The sequence below is a fragment of the Bombina bombina genome, chromosome 4, assembly GCF_027579735.1.
Source record: "Bombina bombina isolate aBomBom1 chromosome 4, aBomBom1.pri, whole genome shotgun sequence".
NCBI classification, from domain to species: domain Eukaryota; kingdom Metazoa; phylum Chordata; class Amphibia; order Anura; family Bombinatoridae; genus Bombina; species Bombina bombina.
The window spans coordinates 361,293,658-361,320,433 of record NC_069502.1 but is presented as its reverse complement, the minus strand read 5'-3'; the positions used below and the strand labels follow the sequence as shown (position 1 = coordinate 361,320,433).

The window sequence follows — 26,776 nt, the reverse complement described above, 5'->3', positions numbered from 1 at the left end:
GTTGTCGTTGATTTGTTCAGCAAGATGGCTCATTTTATTCCATCAACCAAACTACCCACAGCTTCTGAAACAGTTCATCATTTGATTCAACATGTCATAAAACTTCATGGAGTTCCTCTCAGTATAACCTCTGATAGAGGCTCCCAATTCACTAGTAGATTCTGGAACCAACTCTGTAAAGCACTTAATATACAAAAACGCCTAAGTACCTCATTCCATCCTCAGTCGAACGGACAGACGGAACGAACCAATCAATGGTTAGAACAATTTCTACGCTGTTTTACTAACGAACACCAGGATGATTGGTCGTCTTTACTTCCATATGCAGAATTCTCTTACAATAACTCCGTACATTCCACAACTAAACATTCTCCTTTCTATATCAACTATGGATTCCACCCCCACTTCCACTATGACGCTCTCAAGAATGGTTCAAGTCCTCTAGTCAACCAATTTGTCAACACCATTGCTGACACCTTTCTTTCTATTGAAAATAATATCAGACAGACAAAAGAATATCAAAAGTTTTATTATGACCTCAAACATTCACCTTCTCCTTCATATACCATAGGTGACAAAGTATGGTTGTCAACAAGGAATCTTCGACTTCCTTACCCATCACGTAAGTTGACTCCTCTGTTTATTGGACCGTACGAAATTGAGTCAATAATCAATCCAAATGCTGTTAAGCTTTCCTTACCGGAAAACTTCAGGATACACCCGACATTTCATGTCTCTCTTTTGAAACCATTTATACCTATAAGGGAGCAGGAAACCCCCTCTGTATCAGTCCCTTCACCTCAGTCCACGGAACAGGAATATGAAGTAGGGTCTATTAAGGATTCTAGATGGATGAATGGCACTCTCCAATATCTGGTCCATTGGAAAGGTTTCCCAGCTGAAGATGATACTTGGGAGCCTGCCTCTAATTTATCTGCCAGACGTCTGGTTTCTCGTTTCCATCGTTCTCATCCTGATCGTCCTGGACCTTGATCCTCGGTGTGGATCCTTGGGGGGGGAGTACTGTCATGCTTTCACCTATCCTTGCTTTCCCTTTAATAGGAGGTGTCTATCATCAGGTATAAAAGTTCCTCCCACAGTCTAATAGTTGCTTGATTATTTTGTTCTACTAGCTCAGAATTATCCAGCTCCTGCATATTCTGGTATCTCTGTTCTGCAGACCTCACCTCTCTCACCAGCTAACACCTTTTGAGCATCCGCTCTCACTTACCATCTCATTGGAGTAATTTCTAAGGATCAATCTGTCTCCCTGAAACTCCTGCTCTCCCAGAGCTGACAGTTTCACACTTCCGGTTTCGGTAACACTGCAGGTGTGACGTCACACGCCGGAGCTGCACACAGACTGTCTCAACTCCAAAGGATCTCCTCCTGTTACAGAATATCTGGACTTCCACTAAATAGTAAGAATTCTTACCTAAATACTCCTCTCTAATGTTAATAATTACCTGGTACCTAAACTATAACTTGTTAACAATCTTTACTAATATTGTGCTGCATTTCTCTGTATCTTTTATATTGGTGTCCTACACTTAGTATCTCTGTCATAAGCTGCCATCCTCCTGACTATAGATTTACTTGTGTAGATTTCCACCATATATCAATGCAAGGTTTATTTCTAATTATGAACAAGTTTTCATATGTTGCCACCTATTATTTAGGAATAAATCTTCTACACACCTATTAAACAAAACGCATAGAAATCCTTATTAGTTAATTTATATTCTACTACAGTTGGATTCAACTAAAGGATAAATATTTCTTCCTACAGGAATTAGGAAATTCAGCAATTCAGGTGAATATCCTGACATAGGGTTAGAGCAGTGATTAATAACCATCCCAAATATATATACTGTAAATACATATTATCGGAGGACTCTTTCTAAAATCATTTAAATAAGCCTTTTTGCTCCATATAGAGCTTGCTTCCCTGATGAAAACTCCTCTGTATAGAGACTGATGGACTTTTGATTTTATTTAAACTGGGGACGCCCAGTCTTTATATTTTTAGTTATATATATTATATATTATAATAAAATTATTTCATGCTTTTTCTGCATAACACATATTTTGCATTGTTTCTTTTGAGTTTGGGACATCTAATGTTTTTTCATATGATATTTTAAACTCCTGATACTGGAGGGGGTTTGCTGTCCCGAGCATTCTGCGTACATTATCCCACAAAAGTGAGTACACCCCTCACATTTTTGTAAATATTCTATTATATCTTTTCATGTGACAACACTGAAGAAATGACACTTTGCTACAATGTAAAGTAGTGAGTGTACAGACTGTATAACAGTGTAAATTTGCTGTCCACCCAAAATAACTCAACACACAGCCATTAATATCCAAACCGTTGGCAGCAAAAGTGAGTACACCCCTAAGTGGAAATGTCCAAATTGGGCCCAATTAGCCATTTTCCCTCCCCTGTGTCATGTGACTCATTAGTGTTACAAGGTATCAGGTGTGAATGGGGAGCAGGTGTGTTAAATTTGGTGTTATCGCTCTCACACTCTCTCATACTGGAAGTTCAACATGGCACCTCATGGCAAAGAACTCTCTAAGGATCTGAAATAAAAAGAATTGTTGCTCTACATAAAGATGGCCTAGGCTATAAGAAGATTGTCAAGACCCTGAAACTGAGCTGCAGCACGGTGGACAAGACCATACAGCGGTTTCACAGGACAGGTTCCACTCAAAACAGGCCTCGCCATGGTCAACCAAAGAAGTAGAGTACACGTGCTCAGCGTCATATCCAGAGGTTGTCTTTGGGAAATAGACGTATGAGTGCTGCCAGCATTGCTGCAGAGGTTAAAGGGGTGGGGGGTCAGCCTGTCAGTGCTCAGACCATACGCCGCACACTGCATCAAATTGGTCTGCATGACTTTCTTCCCAGAAGAAAGCCTCTTCTAAAGATGATGCACAAGAAAGCCCACAAGCAGTTTGCTGAAGACAAGCAGACTAAGTACATGGATTACTGGAACCATGTCCTGTGGTCCGATGAGACCAAGATAAACTTATTTGGTTTAGATGGTGTCAAGCGTGTGTGGCGGCAACCAGGTGAGGAGTACAAAGACAAGTGTGCCTTGCCTTCAGTCAAGCATGGTGGTGGGAGTGTCATGGTCTAGGCCTGCACGAGTGCTGCCAGCAATGGGGAGCTACAGTTCATTGAGGGAACCATGAATGCCAACATGTACTGTGACATGATGAAGCAGAGCATGATACCTTCCCTTCGGAGACTGGACCGCAGGGCAGTATTCCAACATGATAACGACCCCAAACACACCTCCAAGATGGCCACTGCCTTGCTAAAGAAGCTGAGGTTAAAGGTGATGGACTGGCCAAGAATGTCTCTAGACCTAAATCCTATTGAGCATCTGTGGGGCATCCTCAAATGGAAGGTGGGGGAACGCAAGGTCTCTAACATCCACCAGCTCTGTGATGTCGTCATGGAGCAGTGGAAGAGAACTTCCACAGGCAACCTGTGAAGCTCTGGTGAACTCCATGCCCAAGAGGGTCAAGGCAGTGCTGGAAAATAATGGTGGCCACACAAAATATTGACACTTTGGGCCCAATTTGGACATTTCCACTTAGGGGTGTACTCACTTTTGTTGCCAACGGCTTAGAAATTAATGGTTGTGTGTTGAGTTATTTTGAGGGGACAGCAAATGTACACGCTTATACAGGCTGTACACTCACTACTTTACATTGTAGCAAAGTGTAATTTCTTCATTGTTGTCACATGAAAAGCTATAATAAAATATTTACAAAAATGTGAGGGGTGTACTCTTGTGAGATACTATAAATATATATATATATATAAATATATATATATATATATACACACATACATACACTCTCTCACACACAGACATAAACATATACAAATACTTACACACATATAAATATACGCATTTGAACAATTCCCAGTCCAAATCCTTGTCATACACAATATCCCTTTAAATCCATTTTTAAACTTTTTTTTTCATTTAATAAGTATACTTATAACTAAAATATTTTATTTGAATATATTTTCATGTTTTGTTATACAAAATTTCAAGCTTTTACAGCTTACCTCAGGTTTCCAAAAGCAGATTTTTCAGCGCAACACTTGAAATATGAGAGCTAATAGCTCTCTCTGTGCTATCCATAAAAAGATAGGGCGTGATAAAAAATGTTGGCCACATTAATATTTTTGGTTAACCATTTTTATCATCCACTTCTAATACCAGAGCTTACCTTATGGAATTCTAGCCTTTAATATTACAATCTCTGTTTTAACATTTGCGTACTAGATTTAAAATTCAAGCTAGATCAATTTAACCAATGTGTTATATTCTCTTGTCAAAATCCCAATGGCTTCTCAACAATTGTATTAATTAATAAAATTAGGTAAATTGTGTTCTCCACATTACATTTTTATTTCCTAAATACAAAAACCTTATAGGAAGTACTTAGTGTAAATATTTTTTCAGTAAATTCACCAATAGAAAAGAAAAAAAAACAGAAATGTATTATAAATGAAATTTATAGTAGAAGATAGCATTTAAAGCTTGTAGTTGTGAGGATGCTGAATAATATATGATACAGATGGCACAGGTTTAAAAGCTATAAAGGACTCTGTTCCGTGAGTCAACCGTCAAAGCTTTGCCTACCGAAATGACAAGCTTTAGAGTTAACCAAAAATTCAATGAATACAATATGGGAGTAGTTTTTATTCCCATGAAATGTTACACTGAACCTTGTAGATATAGCTAATCTCTGCACTAGATAGGGAAGGAAAATGAATGAACATGTGAATAATTAGTACACGATAATCAAACAGTTCTACAGTGTATTTAGCAAAAATAAACAATTATATTCAAATTTGATACATTATTAGTGATATAAGATGGTCCAAATGATGCAGTAAAACAGCTTGATTACTGTCAGTGTTTTTCTGTGATGTGAAAAGCAATGACTGGAGTCAACAATGAGACATTATTATAGTAGTATTTTTTGTTTTGCAATTTTATTAGAAGACCATAGGACTCATTTTATAGCTAAAGTTTCTTTACTTAAAGGGACATGAAACCAAAATTGTTTCTTACATGATTCAGATAGAGCATACTTTTTTTAAACAACTTTCAAAAGTACTTTATCTAATTTGCTTAATTCTCTCTGTATTCTTTGTAGAAAGAGGAGCAATGCACTACTGGGAGCTAGCCGATGACAATGCCTACTGAGGTATGCTTTTCGAAAAAGGATACCAAGAGAACTAAGCAAATTAGATAGTAGAAGTAAATTAAAATGTTGAAGAAAGAAAGAAAAACGTTGCCAAATGGACGGAAAATATTCTGTTTGTATCCAATATCGAAGCACTTTTGAAAGTTATATACTGTATTAGCAGTCACTACCTCTTCAGGGTATCACAATTTGTTCTTTTAATAAAAATCCTCTCATTGCTAGATATTACATTTCCTCTTGTCACAATTTTCTTAAAATGTTTGGTGCTCTCTAAATGAGCCACAAACATATTTAAATAATTATATTCCCTTTTGTGTATCTCTTTTATATAGTACATAGAAAGACTTTAGCTCACCACTTCTCGTAATTTCCTTCAACAGCCTTATTAGTAGAGATGTGCACAGGTGAACACTTTGTTTCATATGAAAGATTAATTTCTAATTTTTTATAATGTGCAGTTCAGTGGGAATTTGAGTCAGTGACTAGTTCATGCAACTGCACATTCCAAATCAAAGTGATTGCAAATGGCTCAGCTTCCCTTAGTCTCCCACCTCCCTATGCTAAGTTTATGTTTGATTGGACAAGTATGTATAGCTAAAATGAACATATAGAGGCTGATTTACTAAATGTCAAACGGACATGATCCGTTGTAGTGGATCATGTCTGCCCAACATCGCTAAATGCTGTCGGCATTTAACATTGCACAAGCATTTCTGGCAGGGGGTATCAATCATCCTGATCATATCCAATCGGGATAATTGCTATCCGCCGCCTCAGAGGTGGCGGATGAGTTAAGGAGCAACGGTCTTACGACCGCTGCTTTTTAAAGGGATAGTAAACACCAAACATTTTATTGTTTAAAAAAATAGATAATCCCTTTATTTACCATTCCCCAGGTTTGCGTAACCAATACTGTTATAGAAATATACTTTTTACCTCTGTAATTACCTTGTATCTAAACTTCTGCTGACTGCCTCCTTATTTCACATCTTTTCACAGAATTGCATTTCAGGTAATTAGTGCTGACTCTTAATAACTTCACATGCATGAGCACAGTGTTATCTATGTAAATCACATGAACTAACGCCCTCTAGCTGAAAAAAACTGTCAAATGCAGAGGCGGCCTTAAACTAGAATAACAAGAGAACAAAGCAAATTTGATGATAAAAGTAAATTAGAAAGTTGTTTAAAATTGCATGCCCTATCTGAATCATGAAAGTTTAATTTGGACTTTACTATCCCTTTAACTCTTGTTTCCAGCGATCTGGAAACTACGGGAGTAGATTGCAGCATCCCCTCCTTCATAAATGTACCCCCATAGTATTTAGTGCCTCTTAGTGGTCTCTAACATGAGTCATTAGTAACACTATGGCAGGATTATACAGGGGACTATGGAAGCATAAATGATCAAACCCCCTGTACATCATTATAGACAAAGACGCTGATTAACTAAACTATATAGCATCTTCTCCCTTTTTCTGACCCTTTCTGCACCTTTTTTTGGTGCCAAATGTTACAAACAAAGGAACAATCCTTCATTCTTTGTCTGTTTAGACCAATAATACATTCAACTCTTCTTGTACCGGACAAATTTACAAATCAGCTTAAATTCAGAAAATTTGTATTCATCCACACCTGATAACACATCTCAACTTGATTTTTTTAGCCTTTCTCTAAAATCATTCTCGTTCTCTAGAGTCCATTTTATTAATTGATGCCCCACAGTTATAACCCATACACAAGGTGAAATCTTTCCAGGGATTTAAATAGGGAAGGAATTATTATTTTCTGTCTTGAATCCATTCCCCCTTGTATACATACGTATATCTTATTTGCCTTAAAAGTTGCTGCCTAGCATTGAGCACTATGTTTCATTTTCTCATATTAAATAGTAGGTAAAATGCCTATATGTGTGTCCAGAATGTAACATCTTACATTAATCAGTTTTAAAAATTAAATTTGCCAGTTACCAGCCCATTCTCTTATATTTTTTTCATATCATGTTGCAGAGCAATTATTTCCTGCTTTAATGTAATCATATTAGACAATTTAGTAGCATCTGCAGTGATAGAGATGCAGCCATCTTATCCTTTGAGGTCATTTTTAGAAATATTAGAATTAGGTTTTATTACTTTTGTCCACTATTGATATGATTTATTACAGCCCTTTGTTCCCTGTCTTTCGATCAGTTCTTTACCCATATGCTAATATTTTTAAATATTCCCAAACTCTTCATTTTGTACAACATTCTGCTAGTGGCACTGTATCAAAAGCCTTTGCGAAATCCAAGTAGATTACTAAAACTGATTCATCTTTATCTGTGTTCCTCATAAAAACTAATTAGATTAGCTTGGCACAATCTATTTCTCATAAAACCATGTTCATTGTCACATTTGATTTGGTTTCCATGAATATATGTATAAATATATAATCCTCTATAATCCCCTCTAGTAGCTTCCTAACCACTAGTGTAATACTTACTAGTCTATAGCTTCCTTGTTTAGCTCTGGTACACTTTCAAAACAATGGAACCACACCAGCTTTACATCTGTCCGATAGTACCATGCCTAAAAATTAGACGTGCGTTTCATTGCGGACAAATTCGGAATTCGGCTGAATTTTGGCCAATTCGGAGGTTTGAATGCATCCGAATTTCAAAATTGGCACATCCCGAAAAATTCAGAAAATGAATAAATTATTTTCCGAATTTTTGGATCCATCATTCATATTTGGAATTTTGAATTGTTACTAAACTGCAGTTCCCCGACACTAGCTCTATAATAAAGCTATTAACCCCTAACCACCGTTCTCCGATGTCGCCGACACTAGCTAAACCTATTAACCCCTAAAACGCCACCCCAAACCATCGCCAACATGAACAAAACATATTAACCCCTAAAACGCTGTTCCCAAACATCGCTGTCACTAAATAAAGCTATTAACCCCTAAACCGCACCCCCACATACATCGCCAACGCTACCTAAACCGCAGTTCCCCAAAATCACCGACACTAACTAAATCAATAAATACACCTATAAACTAAACCTATTAACCCCTAAACCGCCGGCCCCCACATCGCAACAACCTAAATTAAACTATATTAACCCCTACACCTAACACCTCCTAACTTTAAACCTAACACATCCTAACTTTAACATAATTAAAAATAGACCTAAATTAAAGTTACAGTTATTAACTAAATACATATTATACCTATTTAAAACTAAATACAAAGTAACTTACCTGTGAAATAAAACCTAAGCTAGCTACAATATAACTAATAGTTATATTGTAGCTAGCTTAGGTTTTATTTTTATTTGACAGGTAAGTTTGTATTTATTTTAACTAGGTAAGCTAGTTACTAAATAGTTATTAACTATTTACTAACTACCTAGTTAAATTAAATACAAACTTACCTGTGAAATAAAAGTAAAACTTAAGCTGCCTTTCACTAATACCTAACATTACAAAGAAAAACAACCTACCATTACAAAAAATAAAAAACACTAAAATTAAAAAAAAATTAAAAAAACTACCATTACAAAAATAACAAACGAAATTATCCAAAACAATAAAAACTATTCCTATACCCTGTTTAAAAAAAAAAAAAAAACACCCCAAAATTAAAAATCCCTAATCTATAATAAACTACCAAGGACCCTTAAAAGGGCCTTTTGTAGGGCATTGCCCTAAAGTTTACATTACAAACCCCCACCGCCCCAAACCCACAAAATAAAAATAAAGTTAAATCTAATCTACCCATTGCCCTGAAAAGGGCATTTGTATGGGCATTGCCCTTGAAAGGGCATTCAGCTCTTTTGCTGCCCATTAAAAATAAAAAGGGCTATTCTAAAAACAAAAAACCCACCCCAAAAAGAAAAAAAAAAATTACACAAAATAACAAACAAATTATCAAAAATAATAACAATTATTCCTATTCTAATACCCAGTTTAAAAAAAAACCCACCCCAAAATAAAAGATACCTAATTTATAATAAACTACCAATAGCCCTTAAAAGGGCCTTTTGTAAGGGCATTGCCCTAAAGTTTACAGCTCTTTTGCTAAACAAAAATATAAAGACCCACTAACATTACAAACCCCCACAATAAAAAAACTATAAAAAAACCTAACCTACCCATTGCCCTGAAAAGGGCCTTAAAAGGGCATCCAGCTCTTTCATGTAAGTGGCAAGAGTCCATATTGAATATAAATTCTTCATGGAGGGGGCAAAGTTTCCCAAACCTCAAAATTCCTATAAATACACCTCCCAACTCACTCATACTTCAGTTTTACAAACTTTGCCTTCGTTGAAGGATGGTGAAGCAAGTCGTGTTTGATTTCTTCTGTGAAAGGCGCTTCTAAGCATTTTGAAGCACAGTTCCTCTCAAAGTACAGTGTTTGTCTGAGGGATGTGAAAGGAATATTTGCCTAATGATGCTATGTTTTCGCCTATGGGAAATCTATTCTAAGTCTCTCTGTAAATTCGGTCATGGGGATTCATCTGCCAACTCCCTTTACAGATCAACATTATACTCCTCTACCAATACCTCTGCTGATATGATTCAATACTGGTTTGGCTGTCTGCTATATGTGGATGGGTGTCTTCAGGTAAGTATATATCTTTTGTTAAGACATTCTTAGCTATGTTTGACACTTTATATTTTTAAAGTTTTAAATATATATTGCATATATTTGCCATGAGTCAGGTCTATGTTTATCTCCATTTGCAGTCTAACAGTTTCAGCATGGAAAATTATGTTTGGGAGCGAACTGTAACATTTGGTCTTGTTTTTTCTAAATTTTCAAGGGTAAATTAGGCTCGCAATGGAGCAAAATGCTTCTATTTATTGCGTAATTTTTGGTGCGAAGGTTGCGTTTGTTGTGACGCGAGTCACGTCATTTCTTGTGTCTTTGATGACACAAGTTTTTTTGGGGGCAAAGTCGCTCCTGTTATGACGGGAATTGTGTCATTACCTGTTAACCTTGGCGCCAAAAGTTTACTTCTTAGCTTTTGCGTCATCTTTGTTAGTGTCATTTTTGGCGCCAAAAATGTTGTTATTTTAAGTATTTCCCTCTTGTGCTCTCTGCTTTCATTTGCTACAGAGGGCTATGATATTTGCTCCTGTTTTTCATATAAGCATTTTTTTCCCATTCCTAAAACTGCTATTTTGTAGAAATTGGATATTTTGTTTAAATGTTATTTTTTCTTTTTTGTTACATTTTTCAAGATGTCTCAACTGATCCTGCCTCTGATGTTACTGTAGGAACCAAGTTGCCTGAAAACAAATCTACCAAAGCTAAGTGTGTACGTTGTAAATTGGCTTCCTTCTTCAGCTCAAGTATGTGGCACTTATGAGAAATTGTTTCATGCTGATAAAGTTTCATACATCTACCATTAAACCTTCACAGTCAAATAAATGTACATGATATTCCTGTAGATCTTAAAGATTATATTGCTGCAGCCATAGAGAATGCTAGTCTATTTGTTTTTTTTTTTCTGGCTCTAGGAAAGGTCAGAAAGCCTCTGCCATTTATTTTGCATCTTGGTTGAAACTTTTGAGCCACAAAGCTTATTTGGAGGCGGGGCAGTCTCCGCCTCAGAGAATTACAGCTCATTCAACTAGATTAGTTGCCACTTCTTGGGCTTTTAAGAATGAAGCCTCAGTTGATCAAATTTGCAAAGCAGCAACTTGGTCTTCTTGCATACTTTTACTAAATTTTACCATTTTGATGTGTTTGCTTCTTCGGAAGCAGCCTTTGGTAGCAAGGTTCTTCAGGCAGTTGTCTCAGTTTGATTCGAATGCCTTTTTGTTTTGAGTTTTTCTGACATTTTTAAGAAAACTTCATTATTTTTCTGGATTTAATTTCTCGGCGGATTTTGCTGTTTTTATTTTATCCCTCCCTCTCTAGTGACTTGTGGTCTTCCACATCTTGAGTATTATATCCCATACATCACTAGCTCATGGACTCTTGCCACTTACATGAAAGAAAACATAATTTATGTAAGAACTTACCTGATAAATTTATTTCTTTCATAGTGGCAAGAGTCCATGAGACCCACCCTTTTTTGTGGTTATGATTTTTTGTATAAAGCACATTATTTTTTCGAGTTCCTCTTTTTTGTATGTTTTTTACTCCTTTTTTTACACCTCACTTCTTGGCTATACGTTAAACTGAAGTACGAGTGAGGTGAGAGGTATATTTATAGACATTTTGAGGTTTGGGAAAGTTTGCCCCCTCGAGGTAGGAATGTATGTCCCATACGTCACTAGCTCATGGACTCTTGCCACTATGAAAGAAATTAATTTATCAGGTAAGTTCTTACATAAATTATGTTTTTAAGAGTGCCCATTACCCTAATCTAAAAAAAAAAACACCCCAAAAAACCTTAAAAAAACTATCACTAACCCCTCTTTGGGTACTCAAAGTTGCTGAAGTCCCGCTTGAACGATCTTCATCCCGGCGGTTCCATCTTCATCCAGGCGACTCCATCTTCATCCATCGCGGTCCATCGTTCCGACGTGGAGGCCTCTTCATGCGATCTTCTGCCACACACTGAGGATTGAAATGCAAGGTACCCCTTTTATACTGGGGATACTATTGCATTCCTGTTGGCTGAAAATTTTTAATCAGCCAATAGGAATGAGAGCTCCTTAAATCCTATTGGCATAGGCCCTTGGTAGTTTATTATAGATTAGTTTTTTTCTTTTTGGGGTGTTTTTTTTTTAAATGGGGTATTAGAATAGGAATAATTTTTATAGTTTTGGATAATTTTGTTTGTTATTTTTTGTAATAGTATTTTTTTATTTTAGTGTTTTAAATGTTTTGTAATGGTAGGTTTTTTTATTTTATAATGGTAGGTTTTTTATTTTGCAATGATAGGTTTTAATGTAAGGCAGCTTAGGTTTTACTTTTTATTTCACAGGTAAGTTTGTATTTATTTTAACTAGGTAGTTAGTAAATAGTTAATAACTATTTACTAACTAGTCTACCTAGTTAAAATAAATACAAGCTTGCCTGTCAAAAAAAAACTATTAGTTATATTGTAGCTAGCTTCGGTTTTAATTTTGTTCCACAAGTAAGTTTGTATTTATTTAGTTAATAATTTTAATTTTAATTTAGATCTATTTAAATTATGTTAAAGTTAGGGGGAGTTAGGTTTAGTGGTTAATAATAGTTTAATTTAGGTTGTTGCGATATGGGGACCGGTGGTTTAGGGGTTAATTAATAGCTTTAGTTAGTGTTGGCGATGTGGGGGGTGCGGTTTAGGGGTTAATAGGTTTAGTTAGTGTCGGCGACGTCAGGGAACTGCGGTTTAAGGGTTACTAGGTTTAGTTAGTGTTGGCGATGTCAGGGAATGGCGGTTTAGGAGTTAATACTTTATTTAGTGATTTATTTAGTGTTGGCGATGTTTGGGAACAGTGGTTTAGGAATTAATAGGTTTAGGTAGTGTTGACGATCTGGGGGGGTGCGGTTTAGGGGTTAATAGGTTTAGTTCATGTCAGCGATGTCGAGGAACTGCGGTTTAGGGGTTAATAACTTTATTTAGGGATTTTTTTAGTGTCAGCAATGTGGGGAGGGCGGCGGTTTAGGGGATTATTGGCTTAGGTAGTGTTAGTGATTTGGGGGATGGTGATTTAGGGGTTAATAGCTTTATTTAGTGGTGGCGTGGCGTGGCTAGCGGCGGCGGTTTAACATAATTTTTTTCGGCAATCGCCGGAACACTAGTTACTAATAACGATTCGGTCTATAATAACGATTCGGGCCGACATTAATAATAATTTGATTACGGTTTCGAATGAATCCGAATTTCAAAATTCGGAATGACACAAATAAATCCCGAAACCGAATTATTACGAATGTCTCTAACTGAATTTTTTTACGACCTGAATCGAAACGAAACGAAGCAAACCAAATTTTTCAATCGCGAACAAGTCTACTAAAAATGTCTTAATAATTAAGAAAATAGGTTTGGCTGTTTCAGACCTAAGAACCCTTAGAATCATTGGATGTATTCCATATGGATCTCAAATTATCTTGATATTATCCAGTTTCTTTCTGATATCATCCAGATCCAACCTAGTTCATAGGTTGAAGTTGAAAAATATGTTTGCTGTTATTTCCATGTGTGAAGAGTATGCATTCAATGAAAATTTACAATAAAAATTGTGAAGGAACTATGGGAATCTTCCACAATATATGTTGATAGGGCCGATTTATCAAGTGTTTGAACAAAAAGCAAATGTGCAATAGCACTACACTAATTGTAAAGGAGATGCCTATATCCGGTTGTAATAATTAACCTTTTGTTGGCTAGAGTGCTGATGCATAAGCAAACTTGTATGGGTTTGTCAAAAAAGAAATTTGACCAAAAGATGCATCTAAATAGCACTTTTCACTCCAGGTGTATTAATGATTAATTACATCATAATCTGAGGTGTGATAGGTTATGTATTTAAAATGTAACTTTTATTTCTAATGTTAAAACAACATAACACAAACAACTTACATATATTAAAAATACAATTAGATTGTTGACTGATAGGATTACTTTTTGTAATTATTTCAGAGGTTCAAGTGTGAATGGTCTGGAGTGAATACAATTTTCTCATAGTGTAAACGTTGGGATTAACCACTAAATCCGTGTGTTCTTACAATTGTATGCTCAATGTGTCACAATACCTTTTAGTATCAAGTAAATCAGATGTTCTTATGTGCAGGTAAGACGAGTAAATTAAATCATTTATTCTAAGTATATATTCACTTGTTAATATATTTTCATCCCCAACTGTTGAGGAATATTCACTTGAGGTAATAATACTTAGGAGTTTTGCCTGAAAAGATCGGCCCACTATATAATATATATTGGATCAATATCTGTTATGGGACTTAAGTGCCAGATTGGAATAATAATATTCTGGTGAACTATTGATATCTGTGGTTACTAGTTCACTACTTAGCTTTTATATATAAATTTTACTAAGCACTCTATCTTTATTTAGGCATCATGTTAGTATAAACACAAGTATGCATACATCAGCAGGAATTGTTGCTGCTTTACAACAGTTGGTTATGCTCACTGTGTGATATATAATTGACCAATAATGATTTATTGAATGTGAAAAAGATAATAATCTGGTGGCGCTGAGTCGTTATAAATATACACTTGCAAAGATAATTATTCTTGTGTATCTAATCTTAGGTAAGTGCTAGTAGATATAGGTCAATGTTCGCTATTTTAGGGTTTCATATTTGGCAGATTCTGCCCTCCATATGATCTGTACTTTTAGCCAATAGCTGTTTTATACTTTATAAACCGGAGTGATGTAATGGTATTCTTAAGAACTATTAATATCTATAGTTATTAGTTCTTGTTCACTTTAGTATATTGATCTCATTGGGCGTTCTGTCTAATGTTCAGGTGTCTTGTTATTAAAGATACTAGTGTCAACATAAATTATTTCAGCAATGCATGGGTTAATTCTACCCCCCCCCCCCTGTATGTTATCTAATTGACCACAGGTGATATGATAACTGTGAGGAAATGATATTCCGTTTAGCGCTGAGTAGTTATGAATATGTGTGTTTGGCTATTCACATTTAGGCAGATCACAGTTATAATTAATAGTGCTGAATTAGCTGAGGGAGTCTATTCATTATTACTAGCATACGCTATAAGAAGTGGTCTACCAGATGATTATGTATATATTCGCTAATCCATGTTAGGTTATTCACCAGTTAAGTTAGAGCTCTGCTGAACTTAAGCTACACAATTATGCTTGTAATGCTGCTAAACGGATGTATTTTAATTATATTGATACAAGAAAGCCGAATACCAGTGTCTTTTTCTGTACTGACTGGTTTAGGGATACACAGTTTACCACACTAAAGATTGTCTTGTATTAAACTAAGGTAATAGTCTTGAACCTGGTAATTCTATATCTGAAAGTTCATTTAAATTAATAACTAATAACAGTCAACATCTAAATTGCAATGTTAAAAAAGTTTGGGGTTGAAAAAGGATCAACACCCTCCCCTGACATGTTTCGCCGACTAAGTGGCGGCTTTTTCTAAAGGTGACGCGGGCCGGCGTCTACGGGTGTTTATCACCTAAGCCACACCTCTGATTTCAATCCTCCGCCAATCAGAGTCATCCTTTCTTTTATGGACCAAACAACGCTATGTGTTTATTGTACAGGTTGCAAGGATTTGTTGTGCGACTGTATTGGGAGATTCTATTATTCCTCTCATTGTATGATCTTATATATATTCCGCTTATGATATATATATTAGGAATATCAAAGATCTGCTTTGGAGCTTATCTGCATGATGGTTATTTCAATAGTATGTTATAAGCTATATATAAATAAAATGTGTCCCAATCTGTATGATGTTTAAATACTCCGGTATAAAAAATATCCATTTGAAATATTTGTTAACAACAATTCCTGCTGATGTATACATGTGTTTATACTAACATGATGCCTAAATAAAGATAGAGTGCTTAGTAAAATTTATATATAAAAGCTAAGTAGTGAACTAGTAACCACAGATATCAATAGTTCACCAGAATATTATTATTCCAATCTGGCACTTAAGTCCCATAACAGATATTGATCCAATATATATTATATAGTGGGCCGATCTTTTCAGGCAAAACTCCTAAGTATTATTACCTCAAGTGAATATTCCTCAACAGTTGGGGATGAAAATATATTAACAAGTGAATATATACTTAGAATAAATGATTTAATTTACTATTCTTACCCACACAAAAGAACATCTGATTTACTTGATACTAAAAGGTATTGTGACACATTGAGCATACATTTGTAAGAACAAACACACTGATTTAGTGATTAATCCCAACGTTTACACTATGAGAAAATTGTATTCTCTCCAGACCATTCACACTTAAACCTCTGAAATAATTACAAAAAGTAATCCTATCAGTCAACAATCTAATTGTATTTTTAATATATGTAAGTTGTTTTAACATTAAAAATAAAAGTTACATTTTAAATACATAACCTATCACACCTCAGATTATGATGTAATTAATTATTAATACACCTGGAGTGAGAAGTGCTATTTAGATGCATCTTTTGGTCAAATTTATTTTTTGACAAACCCATACCGATTTATCAAGTATCTGGCGGACATGATCCACTGTAGCGATCATGTCCGCCAGACATCTATAAATGCCAACAGTGTATGCTTTATCATTGCACAAGCAGTTCTGGTGAACTCCTTGTGCAATGCAGCCCCCTGCAGATTCACCGCCATATGAGATCAGGCGGATTGATGTCCACAGCCTCAGAGGCAGTGGACGAGTTAAGGAGCAGCGGTCTTAAGAATCCTGAGGGCACGCATGGAAACAGGTATATGGCCCCATTCGGGCCGTGATAAATCGGCCACAACATCTTAATCAGGAAAATTTATTTTTGACTTCCTGTCTCTTTAAGGACTTATTCTCAATGGCACATCACCTGAAAGCATGACTGGAATTTGCAATGTGGGCAAACTAACATATAATTTAATAAGATGTTATGAACTTGTGCTTGTCAATACCAGTGCAACAGCCAATTTACAAATGCATTGGTTAAAGTAGAATCATATTGCAGTACACTTTCTGTTTGGTTGTACTAAGCAGCCCATGTGTATGAAAATAATGTAAGATAAGGGGAAAGAAAATAGAATGTTTTTTCGCTTGAAGAACAATTAATGTGGCCCTATTGTAGTTATTAGCATTTTCTAATGAAAATATGGTCCTGCTCACATATTTCACTATAGAGAAGATTGTGATTTCAGGGCTGGCACAAAGAAACTTTCTATTAGCTCATCAGTTTGGCTATGGATTTGGTTATGATTGACTAGAAGAATTTCTGGAAAGATTGATGCTGCAGCAAAATCTGCTAAAAAATACACACAGTTCAAAAGGTGTTTTATATATATATAGAATAGAAAACATAAGGTATTTTCAAGACATGAAGTGAGCCATACTGGTATAGGAAGACCCATTCATAAATTTGATTAACATTAAGACTTTCTTATACAAACATTTAGATCTGAATTACAGCCGTGTTGACTCATTATAACCTTGACAAATTCACTTTTTGTGATATGTAATACATTGTGTCATTTGTATCTTACATGACGGCAAATAATGTAATTTCATTTTGTTTTTCTACAGATATTTTTTTCAGATCTTTTATGTTGGTTTTGTTTAGCATTTATCATCATCCTTGGTTTTAGCTCGGGTGAGTAAAGTAATACTATGTATGATGTAAAAACAAACTTTATCTTAGTTTTAACAAGTATTTCTTTATTTGTACTGTGGTAAATGCAGGTACAATCTCATGTGACAATTTATAAACCCGAGACACAGAATGCAATACAGAAAAGTGCAATCTAATGCAAACATTAGATGCTTTCATTTGTTAGAGCATATCAGTTTTGCATCACTGACCCTAGCTTACTATGGGCCAGATTACAAGTGGAGCACAGTTGCTAGCGCTGGGTCTTTTGTGCAACTTTGCGCAAAGAATAACACACAATCTTATACTTCAAGTGGCTGATTAATATTTTAACCAAAGCATCTTAAGGTTTTTAGTGGACCCTATACTTTTCTTGGATAGTGCAAGAAGCGATATAAACTTGCTCATTACGCTCAAAAATAAACTTGCATGATTCAGATAGAGCATGCAATTTTAAAACACTTCTATTTTCAAATGTGCTTTGTTCTCTTGGTATCCCTTGTTGAAAAAGAATACACACATATCCTACACTAGTGGGAGCTGCTGCTGATTGGTGCCTGCACACATTTGTCTCTTGTGATTGGCTAACTAGATGTGTTCATCTAGCTCCCAGTAGTGCAATGATATTCCTTCAGCAAAGCATAACAGGATAATGAAGCAAATTTGATAATAGAAGTAATTTGGAAAGCTGTTTAAAATTGTATGTTCTATTCAAATCCGGAACGAAAATGTTAGGGTTTCCTGTCCCTTTAAGTGTTTTTCTCGAGCGCAATCAAAAATACAGCTGTAAATGTAGCTCTTTTTAACACCCAAAGTAAACCCTTATTATTAATATATAGAATCAAACTACATGAACAATTTCTCTACTTGTGCACCCCTCAGTTTAGCGTTCGTGCGATCTCTTACTTGAATTTTACTGTGTGCCCCCATATAAGTTTATTATGTGAGGGATTTATCTAAAAGTCAGATGTTAGCGTGCCTCAGACTATTTCTTGATAAAAATAACTTTGAACCTGTACTATAAGCTCAAAATGAGAAACCTGATTGTCTGGTGGGGGTGCATAACCATTCGCAAGGCACTCAAGCAAGATTAGCACACAATAGAATTCCACTTCTAGGCCTTTGTATTTAAACTCTTGGTAAAACCCTCACAGGAGCTGCAAGCATTGCTTGCATCCCCCAGTCAGACTTTATCGATTCTTTAATTTGGGTAAAAACTTGCCCAAAACTACAAGAATTTCAGCACCAAAGCAGTAAATGATTAGTAAGCCAATCAGGACCGGCCATTTCCTACTTAGGAGATTCAATGCTTGCCATTCCAAGGTGCAATTTTACCTATGTGTTTAATCTTTTTGCAAGCACATAGTAATATAGGTTCAGTAATGCAAAAAGTGGCATGCTCTGACGAATAAGGGAATAACACATTTGCATTAGAATGCTTCTTTAAGTACCTAGAATTAACTTTTGAGACATACAGTCTCATTTTTGTCAGTCTAAAGCAATAATAGCTGTCTTTATATAACTGATATATTATGGATAAGTTTAATTCATTACTGTGCTAAAATAGGAAATCCTACAATCATGATAAGATGCCATAAATGTGCCTTCTAGAGGTATTTTCAACTAGCATAGAGATAAAAGACAGCAAAAAATTCATAGAAAGTTCTAAAAATATTTTTTACCAAAAATGTGATATTAGGCAAAGGGCTATTTCTTTCATGTAATTAGCAAGAGTCCATGAGCTAGTGACGTATGGGATATACATTCCTACCAGGAGGGGCAAAGTTTCCCAAACCTTAAAATGCCTATAAATACACCCCTCACCACACCCACAATTCAGTTTTACAAACTTTGCCTCCTATGGAGGTGGTGAAGTAAGTTTGTGCTAGATTCTACGTTGATATGCGCTCCGCAGCAGGTTGGAGCCCGGTTTTCCTCTCAGCGTGCAGTGAATGTCAGAGGGATGTGAGGAGAGTATTGCCTATTTGAATGCAATGATCTCCTTCTACGGGGTCTATTTCATAGGTTCTCTGTTATCGGTCGTAGACATTCATCTCTTACCTCCCTTTTCAGATCGACGATATACTCTTATATATATACCATTACCTCTGCTGATTTTCGTTTCAGTACTGGTTTGGCTTTCTACAACATGTAGATGAGTGTCCTGGGGTAAGTAAGTAAGCTTATTTTCTGTGACACTCTAAGCTATGGTTAGGCACTTTTTTATAAAGTTCTAAATATATGTATTCAAACATTTATTTGCCTTGACTCAGGATGTTCAACATTCCTTATTTTCAGACAGTCAGTTTCATACTTGGGATAATGCATTTGATTCAATCATTTTTTCTTACCTTAAAAAATTTGACTTTTTCCCTGTGGGCTGTTAGGCTCGCGGGGGCTGAAAATGCTTCATTTTATTGCGTCATTCTTGGCGCAAACTTTTTTGGCGCAAATTTTTTTTTCTGTTTCCGGCGTCATACGTGTCGCCGGAAGTTGCGTCATTTTTTGACGGTTTTTTTTGCGTCAAAAGTGTCGGCGTTCCGGATGTGGCGTCATTTTTGGCGCCAAAAGCATTTAGGCGCCAAATAATGTGGGCGTCTTATTTGGCGCTAAAAAATATGGGCGTCATTTTTTGTCTCCACATTATTTAAGTCTCATTAGTTATTGCTTCTGGTTGCTAGAAGCTTGTTCACTGGCATTTTTTTCCCATTCCTGAAACTGTCATTTAAGGAATTTGATCAATTTTGCTTTATATGTTGTTTTTTCTATTACATATTGCAAGATGTTCCACGTTGCAACTGAGTCAGAAGATACTTCAGGAAAATCGCTGCCCGGTGCTGGAGCTACCAAGCTAAGTGTATCTGCTATAAACATTTGGTATCTGTTTCTCCAGCTGTTGTTTGTATTGCATGTCATGACAAACTTATTAATGCGGATAAAATTTCCTTTAGTACTGTTACATTACCTGTTGCTGTTCTGTCAACATCTAATTTTCAGAGTGTTCCTGATAACATAAGAGATTTTATTTTTTAAATCCATTAAGAAGGCTATGTCTGTTATTTCTCCTTCTAGTATACATAAAAGTCTTTTAAAACTTCTCTTTTTTCAGATGAATTTTTAAATGAACATCATCATTCTGATACTGATAATGGTTCTTCTGGTTCAGAGGTTTCTGTCTCAGAGGTTGATGCTGATAAATCTTTGTATTTGTTCAAGATGCATTAGAAATAGAGGATTCTGGTCCTCTTAATACTAAATCTAAACGTTTAAATAAGGTTTTTAAATCTCCTGTAGTTATTCCAGAAGTGTTTTCTCTCCCTGATGCTATTTCTGAAGTAATTTCCAGGGAATGGAATAATTTGGGTAATTCATTTACTCCTTCTAAAACGTTTAAGCAATTATATCCTGTGCCATCTGACAGATTAGAGTTTTTTGGGACAAAATCCCTAAGGTTAATGGGGCTGTCTCTACTCCTGCTAAACGTACTACTATTCCTACGGCAGATAGTACTTCATTTAAGGATTCTTTAGATAGGAAAATTGAATCCTTTCTAAGAAAAGCTTACTTATGTTCAGGTAATCTTCTTAGACCTGCTATATTTTTAGCGGATGTTGCTGCAGCTTCAACTTTTTGGTTAGAAGCTTTAGCGCAACAAGTAACAGATCATAATTTTATAGCATTATTATTATTCTATAACATGCTAATAATTTTATTTGTGATACCATCTTTTGATATCATTAGAGTTGATATCAGGTATATGTCTCTAGCTATTTTAGCTAGAAAAACTTTATGGCTTAAAACTTGGAATGCTGATATGTCTTCTAAGTCAACTTTGCTTTCCCTTTCTTTCCAGGGTAATAAATTATTCGGTTCTCAGTTGGATTCTATTATCTCAACTATTACTGGAGGGAAGGGAACTTTTTTACCAAAGGATAAAAAATCTAAGGTAAATTTAGGTCTAATAATCGTTTTCGTTCCTTTCCTCACAACAAGGAACAAAAGCCTGATCCTTCATCCTCAGGAGCGGTATCAGTTTGGAAACCATTTCCAGTTTGGAATATATCCAAGCCTTATAGAAACCTAAAGCCAGCTCCTAAGTACCCATGAAGGTGCGGCCCTCATTCCAGCTCAGCTGGTATGGGGCAGATTACGTTTTCTTCAAAGAAATTTGGATCAATTCCGTTCACAATCTCTGGTTTCAGAACATTGTTTCAGAAAGGTACAGAATTGGCTTCAAGTTAAGGCCTCCTGCAAAGAGATTTTTTTCTTTCCCGTGTCCCAGTAAACACAGCAAAGGCTCAGCATTTCTGAAATGTGTTTCAGATCTAGAGTTGGCTGGAGTAATTATGCCAGTTCCAGTTCTGGAACAGGGGCTGGGGTTTTATTCTATCTCTTCATTGTACCAAAGAGGGTCAATTCCTTCAGACCAGTTCCGGATCTATCAATATTGAATCGTTATGTAAGGATACCAACATTCAAGATGGTAACTGTAGGACTATCCTGCCTTTTGTTTAGCAAGGGCATTATATGTCTATAATAGATTTACAGGATGCATATCTGCATATTTCGATTCATCCAGATCACTTTTAGTTTCTGAGATTCTCTTTTTAGACAAGCATTACCAGTTTTGTGGCTCTACCGTTTGGCCTAGCATCAGCTCCAAGAATTTTTTCAAAGGTTCTCAGTGCCCTTCTGTCTGTAATCAGAAAACAGGGTTTTGGTATTTCCTTATTTGGACGATATCTTGGTACTTGCTCAGTCTTCACATTTTCGCAGAATCTCATACGAATCGACTTGTGTTGTTTCTTCAAGATCATGGTTGGAGGATCAATTTACCAAAAAGTTCATTGATTCCTCAGACAAGGGTAACCTTTTTAGGTTTCCAGATAGATTCAGTGTCTATGACTCTGTCCTTGTCAGACAAGAGAAGTATAACATTGATATCAGCTTGTCAAAACCTTCAGTCACAATCATTCCCTTTGGTAGCCTTATGCATGGAAATTTTAGGTCTTAGGACTGCCGCATCGGATGCAATCTCCTTTGCTCGTTTTCACATGCGACCTCTTCAGCTCTGTATGCTGAACCAATGGTGCAGGGATTACACAAAGATATCTCAATTAATATCTTTAAACCGATTATACGACACTCTCTGACGTGGTGGACAGATCACCATCGTTTAGTTCAGGGGGCTTCTTTGTTCTTCCGACCTGGACTATAATCTCAACAGATGCAAGTCTTACAGGTTGGGGAGCTGTGTGGGGGTCTCTGACGGCACAAGGGGTTTGGGAATCTCAGGAGGTGAGATTACCGATCAATATTTGGAACTCCGTGCAATTTTCAGAGCTCTTCAGTCTTGGCCTCTTCTGAAGAGAGAGTCGTTCATTTGTTTTCAGATAGACAATGTCACAACTGTGGCATACATCAATCATCAAGGAGGGACTCACAGTCCTCTGGCTATGAAAGAAGTATCTCGAATTTTGGTTTGGGCAGAATCCAGCTCCTGTCTAATCTCTGCGGTTCATATCCCAGGTATAGACAATTGGGAAGCGGATTATCTCAGTCGCCAAACGTTGCATCCGGGCGAATGGTCTCTTCACCCAGAGGTATTTCTTCAGATTGTTCAAACGTGGGAACTCCCAGAAATAGATCTGATGGATTTTCATCTAAACAAGAAACTTCCCTGGTATCTGTCCAGATCCCGGGATCCTCGGGCGGAGGCAGTGGATGCATTATCACTTCCTTGGAAGTATCATCCTGTCTATATCTTTCCGCCTCTAGTTCTTCTTCCAAAAGTATTCTCCAAGATTCTACAGGAATGCTCGTTTGTCCTGCTGGTAGCTCCAGCATGGCCTCACAGGTTTTGGTATGCGGATCTTGTCCGGATGGCCTCTTGCCAGCTGTGGACTCTTCCGTTAAGACCAGACTTTCTGTCGCAAGGTCCTTTCTTCCATCAGGATCTCAAATCCTTAAATTTTAAGGTATGGAGTTTGAACGCTTGATTCTTGGTCAAAGAGGTTTCTCTGACTCTGTGATTAATACTATGTGACAGGCTCGTAAATCTGTATCTAGAGAGATATATTATAGAGTCTGGAAAACTTATATTTCTTAGTGTCTTTCTCATCATTTTTCTTGGCATTCTTTTTGAATACCGAGAATTTTACATTTTCTTCAGGATGATTTAGATAACGGTTTGTCCGCAAGTTCCTTGAATGGACAAATCTCTGCTCTTTCTGTTCTTTTTCACAGAAAGCTTGCTAATCTTCCTGATATTCATTGTTTTGTACAAGCTTTGGTTCATATAAAACCTGTCTTTAAGTCAATTTCTCCTCCTTGGAGTTTGAATTTGGTTCTGGGGGCTCTTCAAGCTCCTCCTTTTGAACCCATGTATTCTTTGGTCATTAAATTACTTTCTTGGAAAGTTTTGTTTCTTTTGGCCATCTCTTCTACCAGAAGAGTCTCTGAATTATCTGCTCTTTCTTGTGAGTCTCCTTTTCTGATTTTTCATCAGGATAAGGCGGTGCTGCAAACTTCTTTTGAATTTTTTACCTAAGGTTGTGAATTCTAACAACATTAGTAGATAAATTGTGGTTCCTTCATTGTGTCCTAATCCTATGAATTCTAAGGAGAAATCATTGCATTCTTGGATGTTGTTAGAGCTTTGTATTATTATGTTGAAGCTACTAAGTCTTTCCGAAAGACTTCTAGTCTATTTGTCATCTTTTCCGGTTCTAGAAAAGGCCAGAAAGCTTCTGCCATTTCTTTGGCATCTTGGTTGAAATCTTTATTTCATCATGCCTATGTCGAGTCGGGTAAAATTCCGCCTCGAAGGATTACAGCTCATTCTACTAGGTCAGTTTCTACTTCCTGGGCGTTTAGGAATGAAGCTTCGGTTGATCAGATTTGCAAAGCAGCAACTTGGTCCTCTTTGCATACTTTTACTAAATTCTACCATTTTGATGTGTTTTCTTCTTCTGAAGCAGTTTTTGGTAGAAAAGTACTTCAGGCAGTGGTTTCAGTTTGAATCTTCTGTTTATGTTTTTCATTAAACTTTATTTTGGGTGTGGATTATTTTCAGCAGGAATTGGCTGTCTTTATTTTATCCCTCCCTCTCTAGTGACTCTTGCGTGGAAAGATCCACATCTTGGGTAGTCATTATCCCATACGTCACTAGCTCATGGACTCTTGCTAATTACATGAAAGAAAACATAATTTATGTAAGAACTTACCTGATAAATTCATTTCTTTCATATTAGCAAGAGTCCATGAGGCCCGCCCTTTTTTGTGGTGGTTATGATTTTTTTGTATAAAGCACAATTATTCCAATTCCTTATTTTATATGCTTTCGCACTTTTTTCTTATCACCCCACTTCTTGGCTATTCGTTAAACTGAATTGTGGGTGTGGTGAGGGGTGTATTTATAGGCATTTTAAGGTTTGGGAAACTTTGCCCCTCCTGGGGTAGGAATGTATATCCCATACGTCACTAGCTCATGGACTCTTGCTAATATGAAAGAAATTAATTTATCAGGTAAGTTCTTACATAAATTATGTTTTCTTGTTAGTCTTCTTAGTCAAACCAAGGAAAATGGGAGAAAACAAACTAGAAAGGCTGTATGCTATTAATATATATATATATATATATATATATATATATATATATATATATATATATATATATATATATATATATATAGTATATATTATTATGTTTTGACTGATGTCATCAAGAATAAAGTGAACAAATGGGTCCTAAAACATTAAAAATAGCAGATGGGTAAAAGTAGTGGGAATGACTCCAGCTTGCATATTTGTTCTGTAATAAAGCAACATATTACATACAGTGCTAAGGCACTGTGGCTGAGCTCTATAGCAACCAAGGGTTGCAGGTTCGTTCCCTGGCGAGGTCCACTCAGCCTTTCATCCTTCTGAGGTCGATAAAATGAGCAGCGCCTTGAGACCCTTACGGGTGATTACCTGCGCTTTACAAGTACCCAATACATACAACATAGGGACTGCCATGGATCTGAAGTGCAAATGTGTGATATACACAGTGAATTTATTCTTTTTTTTTGGGGGGTGGGGGTTGTGTGTGGGAGAACATATCATTATCTTTCACTAAGAAAATGTATTCTTCAGCTTTACATGATCCTAATTTTTTTTTTATCTTTATTAAATAATTTTCATTTCATTGAATAACCTGCTTTTTAGAAAAAAAATGCTTTAAAGTTATTATTTTCTTATGTCTCCACAGCATTTTATATTATGTGTCAAACTCTGGAACTGGAAAGTAATTTCTATTTTAAAGACTTTTCAAAGAGTCTGTATACTGCAGTTGAAATGATGATGGGACTGACTAATTTACTACTCCCTAGCGAGACATCATATCCTTTACTTTACATCACATATTCAGTATACATGGTATTTGTCTACCTTCTCCTGCTAAACATGCTGATTGCAATGATGGAAGATACATATTGGAGAATAGCACATGAAAGAGAAGAACTGTGGAAAATACAGGTACTATCTGAGTCTTACTAAAAACAAACAAAGTTTCAGCGCTACTGATAAGGAGAAGGTATTGAAAAATGCTAAATGGCAATATATTGTAAAAATGTAAAGAATATATATATTAACCAAATAAATAGTAATCTAAAATTTAAAATAAATTTGCAAAATCCTAAGTGGTAAATAAAGTACACAATTGCTGCAAATGTTATCTGCACAGTTCACAATAAATTATTAAACGTTTAAAAGATATAAGATATTACACAATATGAAGTTTCACAATATGTTGAGTCCCACAAGTAAAATTAATAAACAAATTGAGTAATAAATTTTGTTATTAGTCCTCACCAAACAAATGGTGTGTGCTGCTCTTCTGAGGGTGTATCATTAAATATCCCTGGAGAGAAGGTAAAAACTGAAAAACAAAGAGAGAAGAGCGCAACCGGACTCAAGTCCGGTTGTGCTCTTCTCTCTTTGTTTTTCAGTTTTTACTATCTGAGTCTTGTAAACCCTGACCTCACTCTCACCCAGGTTGTTGGGGTAACCACAGGTATCACAACTCTCAGGTGAAGTGTCACACAGAACTAGGACTGAGGGGGAAGATTTAAAAATTGCTTATACTTTCAGCATAACATTAAAAACTATTGAAAGTGACACATATTGGGCCAGATTACAAACGGTGCTCTATTTAGCACTTTCGTTCATGTATATATATATATATATATATATATATATATATATATATATATATATATATATAGGTATGT

At 36.0% G+C, this 26,776-nt stretch overlaps 1 protein-coding gene across 1 annotated transcript in view; it reads left to right on the top strand.

Moving 5' to 3' along the window:
- Positions 1 to 26,776, top strand: part of LOC128656288 (transient receptor potential cation channel subfamily V member 6-like) — a 308,929-nt gene that overhangs the window by 256,587 nt on the left and 25,566 nt on the right. Inside the window, exons 13-14 of the mRNA XM_053710116.1 lie at positions 17,442 to 17,508; positions 25,756 to 26,021. Of these exons, the coding sequence (XP_053566091.1) occupies positions 17,442 to 17,508; positions 25,756 to 26,021 (333 nt within the window). The remainder of the gene's footprint in view (positions 1 to 17,441; positions 17,509 to 25,755; positions 26,022 to 26,776) is intronic.